The sequence below is a fragment of the Syzygium oleosum genome, unplaced genomic scaffold (genome assembly GCF_021117445.2).
Source record: "Syzygium oleosum isolate NSW1041296 unplaced genomic scaffold, Sole_v2.1 Sole_v2.22, whole genome shotgun sequence".
Lineage (NCBI taxonomy): Eukaryota > Viridiplantae > Streptophyta > Magnoliopsida > Myrtales > Myrtaceae > Syzygium > Syzygium oleosum.
The window spans coordinates 3,127,063-3,136,749 of NW_026607506.1; the positions used below are offsets into that span (position 1 = coordinate 3,127,063).

Consider the following 9,687-nt stretch of genomic DNA (forward strand, 5'->3'; position numbering starts at 1 on the left):
GAGGCTGTTGATGCAATTTCTGCATGAGTTATGCAAATGAGAGGTTGCAACAACATTTCAACTGGCATCTGTTAAAACTAGAGCAGGAAGTGAGCATCACACATGGACCGTATCTTTAGTAGTTTTGTTTAGTATTTATATGATGGGGATTGTCGCTAAAAGCCGAATATTCTTTTTTGATTCATTTCTGTCGTCATTATTTATTGTGCAAGATTATTTATTCTCTCATTATGTGTACTATGAAGAAAAATATTTATGTCATTCTTGTGGAAAATGTAGATGAATGTATTTCATTTTCATATTATTATAAATTTTTGATGTTATTAAGTGCTTAATCAATGTTAAATATAAATTTCAGAAATTAATTTTGCTTTTAATTAAGTTTAAAATCGAAAAATAAAATAAATGATTTTATCGTACGATCACAAATTATAAAAGTTCGTTACAAAAATAAAATTTCGTCGCTAATTTCGTCCCTAAACGATATTCGTCGCAGAGTTTGTCGCTAAAGAATTAATAAAAAATCATTGCTAAATTACCACCCGCCTGGGTGGCGCTGCTGGAAAGGGCACTCTTTCTCTTGCAAAAGGTTGGGTGTTCGAATCCCGGGCGCCGCAGGGTGACTTAACCGGTGCACGTGTGTGGTGGCTAGCACGTGTCTCCCCCAGGGTTTACCTCCCGGCTGTCGGCCGTGCAGGGTTCCCTGGGTTACCAAAAAAAAAAAAAATCATTGCTAAATTTGTTCATGAATAATGTTCATGGCAAAAATCAAAATTTTTCGTGACAAATTTGCGACGAATTTTGCCACGAGTAAGTTCGTCGCAAATTACAAAAAAAAAAAAATTCGCGCCAAATTAGCAACAAATTTTGCGACGGAAAAATAAATCCGTCGCAATTTTTGTGACGGAAAATTTTTGCGACGAATTTTGCGACGAATTTTGCTACGAATTTTGCGACGAATTTTTTTTCCGTCGCAAAAATTTGCGACGACCTAGTAGCGACGGAATTTTTTCCGTCGCTAAATTCGTCGCAAAATCGATTTGCGACGGATTTTTGCAATTGTTTCGTCGCAAAAAACATGTTTTTTTTGTAGTGAATGCGCAAGGTAAAAGTTTGAAAGAACCGGCGCAGAACGAGGACCATTAGTTCTTTCTCGACATTACCTTTAAACCCACTCCCTCACGCGCTCGCGCTGCTTAGAGAGGGTCGCGACAGTAGTTTTATAATTTAATTTATAGATTATAATTGGATTTTTTAAACATAAACCCTTTTTCAATTTTAGAGCAGAATTAAGGAGTTTCCATCTTACATGATTGTTCTAGGCCATTCCATCTTCTTTTGCACGTCATTCTTGCATTAACAAATCGTCAAAGTTAAATATCAAGAAGACGTATCTTTAGACAATAGGTTGTTATCAATTTGAAAATTAGACGAACTATTTTTAAATGAATCATAATGGATGTGAAGTGTATACAAAAAAATATTATGGATGCTATATATTATAATTAAAATTAATCCTTTAACAATCTCTCTCCCAATACATGAGCCGACACGAAGATGGAGTGCCGGTTTAACCCTTCGATCTATCAACAAATTCAACGGTTTTGTTTTGGTTGAGAAGTTCTATTCATGTATTCATGTGCATCTCCGTCTCTGATTCAAAAATAGCCCTCTAATAACTATTCATGCTATTATTATCTTCATTTTCCTCTCTTTTACGACTAGTTTCCCCACCCAAATATAACCTCAGCTGCGCCTCAGAGCATTCTCACAGGTAATCATCAGATTGCACAAAACTTGCCAAGAACAACGCCTGAGAAAAAGAGCAATTTCAGCATCATCTAAAAGAAGAGAGAAGAAGAAGAAGAGTCTTGCAATCTTCATGCAACTATTTTCCTTTTTTTACGACTAGCTTGGGGGAGGGACGGGTTTGGTCTAATATGCTTCCAAGCGCGCTCCAATAGAATTAAGATGTGATCCCGCCCTTCCGAAGAAGCCAACGATCTTGCCATCACCTGATGCCGACGGGATATGAAATTCCCTTTCATCCTTTAACCATGATCTCAATCCGAACGGCCCGTAAGTGGTCTTCGTGGTACGTATTTTCAGGTTGCTGATGATAGTGTCAGGACTGTTTTCATTTCCGTTCTGGTAACCCGATATCGAAACCAGACGTTCCTTGGGATAATCCAGCATGACCTGCAAGAATAGCAAAGCGAAACATGTTTTACTTCTGAAAAATGTACGAAAGTTCAAACCTTAAACTCTATATGTAGGATGCCAAAAGACGAGCTTCAGTATTCGATGAAAAGAATCTGTGCTGCATGAAGCTGAGAACATTATGAAAAGCAACATGTATACATGAACGACTTACAGACAGGAAAAAACACTAAAGGAAATAAAAAAGAGAGGGATTGAGATATGGACTAACCTTGCGGCTTAAAAAACTGTACTTTTCTCCGCCATGTTGAGAGCGTGTAACTAAGGAACCATTGTCATCGTATGCAATCTCGATGGCGTAAATTTTATGGAAATAAATGATCTGAAATCCTCTCACATCAGTATGCACTCCATCATCCCATGGAGTCCCACCAGAGCCTCCAAAGGGTCCAATGGTTTTGAAAGGATACAGGTGCGGTATGGCCTCCGCATACACTCCTATGGAATTGAGAGTCTCGCTGCATCTTCCATAAAAGCCGATGATTTTGCTTCCAGTCGATGGATTCCAAAAGTACTCCCCCTTCTCCTTGCCAAAGGGACCGTGTATTCCTCTATTACTGTGAAAAGTGAGCGATTGAATGATACCATTATTATTGTGACCATCCGCTCGCTTGTAACCAGAGATCGATGTCAAGTACTCCCGTGGATAATCCAATATAACCTATGTAGTCTCAAAAGTATCTCTTAGTGGTGTAAACAAGACCCTTTTGTCGAGTTTAATATACTAAATCACATGACCGGACACATATCAACATTGTCTCGACCAATGAGTTATGAATAAGAAAACAGCAACTAGTTGGAGAGGGAAGAAAAACACTAACCCTGTTGCCCTTGGCTTTGGAGCCGTGCGTAACTGAGCATACTTGTTCACCACTCTTGTCGTACACAAACTTAATGCCATTGATAACAGAGTCATAAATTACCTCAATTTCCCTCACACCACTGAATGTCCCATCGTCCCAATCACATCCACCGAGACCTCCGAATGGCCCAATTGATTTAATTGGGTAGAGAAGTGAGACTGATTCAAAATATGCTCCCATTGCTTCAAGATGTTCACCACTCCTCCCGAAGAAGCCGACAACTTTGCCAGCTTCCGATGGTAAGGAGAAGTAATCCCCTTCCTCCCTACCAATCGGTCCCCATATTCTTTTATTGGTTCGAAATGTGAGCGAGTTGATACCACCGGTGAAGAAACCTGAAATTGAGATTATAAACTCATCTGGGTAATCCAATCTAACCTGCAAATTAGAAGTAACTGAAGATGATCATGTAAGGGTTCGATGGATGTGAATCGTTGTATTTCACATATAATAAATAAATTCACTAACTAGTCTTGGGAAATATGAGGCAAATCAAATAATATCAATTGAAAAGGTTATACAGAATCATTATCAACTTTTATTTTCCTCGCCGAGACTTTACATCCTCTATTTCAAAAAGAAACAAAAAATAGCAATTGAACTGATCAAAATAAAAGATGGTTGCTTGTAGTTTCCAAAGACAACCATGCCACTTGAGAAAGAAATCTGGCCAAGAAACAACCTAATTATAGAAGTCCTAGGGACTGGTTTCAATCAATTGCAAAATAGAATCATTCACTTATCGAAAATTTTATACTTCTGATCCTTACAGTGAAAATTAATAAAGGAAATTAGTTTACCAACCTCATAAATACGTCCCTGAAGTCTTGGTTTATGCCTAGTTAATCGAGTAGAACCATCCATGTTGACATACTCAAAATCAATGGAATTAATGGAGGATTCGTAGCTGACAACAATCCTCTTTACATCAATATATTGCCCATCATCCCAGGAATCTCCACCTGCACCTCCAAAAGGCCCAAAAACCTTAATGGGATATGTATGAGGAATCGGCTCATAGAAAGCTCCAATGGACTCAAGACGAGGGCCATCACAACTCCCATGAAACCCGACAATTTTGCCACCAGTGTATGGAAATGAAAAGGACCTGCCTTCTGTTGTTCCAAATGGTCCATAACTCTTAACATTAGTGTGGATTGTCAATGACCGAAGAATGACAAGTCCAGAAACCTTTTCTGTTTGGCCCGAGGCCGAAGTCAAATACTCATGTGGGTAGTCAAGTTTAATCTGGAAAAAAAAAATCAATATTTGAAGGTGAGGAAAGCAAGACAAAAGTTCAAGAAATGAGATTGAACATATGAAATAACGTGTATCTGATAATGATTATTACGTTCACTTTTCTTGGATTTGTGATGTTTCATTTCTTCTGAATTTGAGTTTGACTCCTTTTGGGCCTATCTATTTCCCGATAGCTTAAACGAGCGCAACATGGCTATACAAACCAAAAAAAAACAGAGAGAGAGAATACTAATGACTTACCTTATATGTTTCGCCTCCTTCACTTGTGCCATGTGTGAAGGGACCCATTGGACGTCCATGCTTGTCGTACCAAATAGAGATAGACTTTATTGCTGAATCGAAGCCTATAACGATTTCCCTCACATCTGTGTATTTCCCATCATCCCAAATGTCTGTACCACGGTCACCCCCATATGGTCCCACAACTTCAAAAGGATAGGCACGAGAAATTGGCCCAAAGCGTGCTCCAATTGAATCAAGATGGTTGCCACATTTTCCATGAAACCCAACAATTTTTCCCCCATCAACTTGTGGAAAATGAAAAGATTGCCCTTGTTCAGAGCCAAATGGTCCATATGTCTTTCTGTTGGTATGGAATTTGAGAGATTGAATAACAATAGGAGTTTGGTCGTCTCTTATATGGCCCGAGATTGAAGTCAGGTATTCATTTGGATAATCTAGTTTGACCTGCAACAAGTGCAAGAATTTTGATAAGTGTCACCATCCTCTTTCAAAGATTGAGAATTAGTGGGAAAATTGTCAAAGAAGTCCTAAACCTATTGTACGGTGGCCAATTCAGTCTTAAACCTTTTAAATTTGCTAATTCAGTTCTAAACCTTTTTAATTCTTGTCAATTTAGTCCTTCAGGTGAATTTTGGCCAGCCGGCGCTGACTTGGCCGTCGGCCGGCGCTGACTTGGCCGTCGGCCGGCGCCGGCTGTTCGGCCAACGCTGACGTGGCAATTTTTTATTATTTTTTTTTCAATTTTTTAATATTTTTTTCTTTTTTTTCTGATTTCTTCCTCTGGCCGGTCCGGCGACCGGCCAGAGGGGAGGGCCGGCGAGATCAACCTCGCCGGCCTCGCCCAGCAGAGGCGAGGCTGACCTCGCCATCGCCTGGGTCGCAACGGCAAGATCGGCCTCGCCACTGCTGGGCCTCGCCTCGCCCAGCAGCGGCAAGGCTGACCTCGCCGTCGCCTGGGTTGCGACGGCGAGGTCGACCCAGGTGATGGCGAGGCTCGACCTCGCCGTCGCGAACCAGGCAACGGCGACGTCGGCCTCGCCTCTACTGGGCGAGGCCGGCAAGGTCGACCTCGCCGGCCCTCCCCTCTGGCCGGTCGCCGGACCAGCCAGAGGAAGAAATCAGAAAAAAAAAAAAAAAAGATTAAAAAATTGAAAATAATAATAAAATTGCCACGTCAGCGTTGGTCGGACGGCTGGCGGCCACGTTAGCGCCGGCCGGCCAAAATTGGCCTGAAGGACTGAATTGGCAAGAATTAAAAAGATTTAGGACTGAATTGACAAACTTAAAAGGTTTAGGACTGAATTGGCCGCTATACAATAGGTTTAGGACTTCTTTGACAATTTTCCCGAGAATTAGTACTTTTATTCGTATATGGAACCTAAATTTCATTCTTTTTTTCCGTCCTTCTCATATATTGTGCCATCTACATGGACTTCTTTACAACAATAATATATGAGAGTTTAATATGATATGTTATCGCTTCTTGTGTCATGTGCTAATGTGTGATTTAAGCACATAGTTACTTCTATCCATCTCTTAATCATGATGATTTAGAAGCAAAAAAATTAATAACCCCGTGAAACTTTTGAGAATAACAAGATACTGACCGTGAAAATATCACCATCAGGATGTCCACCGTGCTCGGAAGAACGCACCAAACACCCGTCTTGATCATAATCGATGATGATGGATTCGATAACCGACTTAACAAGGACACTAATTTGCCTTACACCAGAGTATCTTCCATCATCGTAAGCAAAGCCACCTTGACCTCCATATGGCCCAACGGATTGCAATGGGAGAGAAGGTGAACTATAAACTCCATCAATGCAATCAAGATAAGGGCTTCTCACCAATTTATTCAATATTTCATGCCATTGATCTTTTGACTTATCGCTAAGATAGGAACCCAATCTTTTAAGGGCCAGTGGATGACCTCCTGCATAATGAGTCAGACTTTTACACAACTCCTCATATGCTTGTTTAGGTTCTTCTCTCTTGAAGGCATGGCGACGAAAGAGTTGAAGTGCTTCGTCTGGACTCAATCCTCTGACAATGTACTCATCATCTACCTTGAGAACTTTCAGCAAATTTCGATCTCTTGTTGTGATCATGATTCTACTCCCGGGGTGAAACGATTCTCGCTCTCCGGCTCCAAAATAGTCCATTTGTTCTATCTTAGTAACATCATCAAGAACAAGAAGTATCTTTTTACGACACATGCTACTCTTTATCTCATTGATGTTGGTGTGAATATCGTCGTACATCTTCAGTCCTTTCACCTTCACGAGATTTTGGAGTAACTTTTTCTGCAGACTGAGAAGATCACTACGATTCGCTTCTCCAATTTTATACAGAAAGACAAAACACTCGAACTCGCCAAGAATGTCATCACAAGCAACTCCGGCCACAGTTGTCTTACCTATTCCTTCCGTACCACATATGCCTATCACGCGCACATCCTCCTCTCGGCCATTTCTTAGCATGGAAATCACATCATCTGCCAAATGATCCACTCCAATTGCGTTTTTCATGAAGTAGAGAGACCGTGTTTCACGAATCTTCTTGGCAAGGTACTTGATTATTATATCAGTGAGCTTCGACTCATTGCTAATGGTAAACATTAGTGCAAAAATATATGAGCCATATGTATGAGAAAATAAACATACGCATACACCCCAAGAGACACCACACGACCAACATTGTACTCAAATTTCGGTGGTATATGAACAGAAGAAATCGAGCTTGTCTAAATCACCACAGAAGTTGGCATGTGTAACAAAGAAGCGGTGATTAACTAAGCTCTATTATCGATAGTAACCTCATCCTGCGGCAGAGGAAACTGAGTCTAGTTTGTTTTTTATGGTTTTCTCGATCGTCTTACATTGCGTCGTGCCATGCACACGAAGAAACAACAAAATTTGGCCCAAAAAAAGGCATGAAAGCTCGAAAGGAACTTTTAGCGGAAGAACAATAGTAGACCCTATTATACAATTTTTGGATCGAAATTTAAACCCACCCACATTAGCAATTTTCAGTTGAAACTGGCCAAATGGACTCAATTAACAAAAGTGAAAAGTCTAGGGGTCAATTAGCAAAATTGAAAAGTTTAGAACCGAATTGGCAAAAGTGAAATAAGCTTATGACTTTTTTGACAATTTTTCCCATTCCGTTAAGAGGTGCAAATTATAAGTTTTCAAAACTCACAATGCAAACTGATATTGAAATGACAAGTGGAGGTGATTTCAAATAAGCCCTATTTTACATTTGGAATCTTTAAAATAACACATAAAGTCACATCAATTTTTTCATGATTTTTCACCAAAAAAAGGGCAATAAGAATACTCAGGAAAGTCGAAAGAGACTTCTTGTTATTTCAATCCCTTAAGAAAACCAATTCCGTCGATTATACACAAATTCAATCTACAAAGCAAACAAAAAAGAGAAGTGATAACGAAAAAAGAAAAATCACAGATCAAGATATAAAGGTTCGACATGAAATAAGGATCACAGGAACGTACCCATTGGCGTGGTTCTTCAAATTAAAACCCGAAAAATGCTTAGCCTCTGCTAGGGCATCCCTCCACATTCGTATCTGCACATCGTCTCTTTTGTTCCTACACAACCTCTCGAAACCTCTTGCAAATTCGCTTCCGCTCATCAAGTTTGAAACGTCCGCAGCGTCCACGCCATGAAAGATGGGAACAACTATGTGGCCGTGGTTCTTGAGCTGCCTTCTGCACTCGAGGATCTCGACCAGCTCGTTCAGGCACCACTTGGAGTCAGCATAGTTCGCGGAGAACACGATGAGGGCGAACCTTGAGTGGCGGATCGCTCTGAAGAGCTTGCACGGGATCTCCTCCCCAGTGTCCTCCCTGTCGTCATCGCTGAAGTAGTTAATCCCCGCCTGCTCTAGCCCTCGGAAGAGGTGCGATATGAAGTTGTTCCGCAAGTCTTTGCCTCTAAAACTCACGAACACTTCATGTTTCCATTGATGAGAAGAAGAAGAAGAAGACATGGTTTTTGTCTAGTTGATAAGCGGTCCAGAAACTGTTAATTGAGACGCTATATGTGTATTTGGTTAAAAAGACTTCGAGAGGAGACTTCTTGATGGTGGCTTCCACGAAACAATGCACAATTTGACAGTGAGATCAATTTGAACACGGATATTGTTTCTCTTTTGCTTTTTTGCCATGTTGTCTCCAACTAGCTTGCTTGATTATTAGTCTTCCCAAAAAGTCATCAAACTTAATTGGAGAATTTTTCGGGATTGCTGTAAGGAAATTTTAAGTGTGCAACTTGGATTTATTTGACAAATTTTATCAGTTCCCACTAACATTTGTAAAAGAAAATGGATGCAAAGGCAGGAGTAAAATCTCTCTCTTTCCTACTCGTAGGTGTACTACAACCTGCTTAGTAGTTTGGTGTGCGGGAAAATTTTAAAACTAGCCTCGGCGGAGCATTTTACCGACGGCACAAACCTCCACGAAACGACGACCACATGCATGTCACATGCCATCATTTAACGCCATATACAGGGGCGTTTTTGTCCGAAATTGTCTGGGGCCTAAACTAAACCTCCCAAATTGGAACCTAATCCCCAAAATCCTTACAATAAACCCTAATCCCCAATTTCCCAAGTTTCCCAATTATACTAAAATGATCCTTCATTCATCCAGAGTGATGGCAATTGCAGCTTTTTTATTTTTGTCTGTCATATTTTAACTCTCAACTCAGTCTTAAAATTTTACTTTGTTTCTTTGCAAAGCGTGAAAGTCGAAACTCACATCTAAAACTAAACGTCCCCACCCCTAGCCTTCCCTGAAAATGCGGGAAATTGAACTCCTCACCTCCCCCTTCCCAAATAAAAAAGGTAGTCTCAGTGGTTGCAATTGCAGCTTGTTGACAACCAATAAGTTGAGTCATGAATTACAATTTGCTTAAATTGAGGCATCTTATTAGCTGGTCGGAAACGTAAGCCTACGTCTTAAATAATCAACGAGGGCCAAGATGTCATGTCTCAGGTCCTCCTACTGTCTCGTAGAGAAAAACAGCACCGATCTCGCTTGATGAATCATAACTTTGCTTTGACTTTCGTAAT

General features: G+C 40.4%; 1 protein-coding gene and 1 pseudogene across 1 annotated transcript; both read right to left on the reverse strand.

The window, feature by feature from the left end:
- Window positions 1–1,935: 1,935 nt before the first annotated feature.
- Window positions 1,936–3,947, reverse strand: LOC130140858 (jacalin-related lectin 3-like). Its single transcript, XM_056321392.1, has 4 exons — window positions 3,888–3,947; window positions 3,042–3,461; window positions 2,432–2,881; window positions 1,936–2,199 (listed from the first exon to the last, which is right to left on the reverse strand). Exons 1-4 carry the CDS (start codon window positions 3,945–3,947, stop codon window positions 1,936–1,938), a joined length of 1,194 nt encoding a protein of 397 aa, XP_056177367.1.
- LOC115670068 (uncharacterized) lies at window positions 3,068–8,595 on the reverse strand (annotated as a pseudogene).
- Window positions 8,596–9,687: the final 1,092 nt, after the last annotated feature.

Bases quoted from the DNA above. Each gene is read 5' to 3' on its own strand.
- LOC130140858 (XM_056321392.1), bottom strand. From the start codon at position 3,947: ATGGATGGTTCTACTCGATTAACTAGGCATAAACCAAGACTTCAGGGA. The intron at 3,462-3,887 runs GTTGGTAAACTA...TCTAATTTGCAG, and splicing joins TTCAGGGACGTATTTATGAG to GTTAGATTGGATTACCCAGA. The intron at 2,200-2,431 runs GTTAGTCCATAT...CTATTCTTGCAG, and splicing joins ACAGTTTTTTAAGCCGCAAG to GTCATGCTGGATTATCCCAA.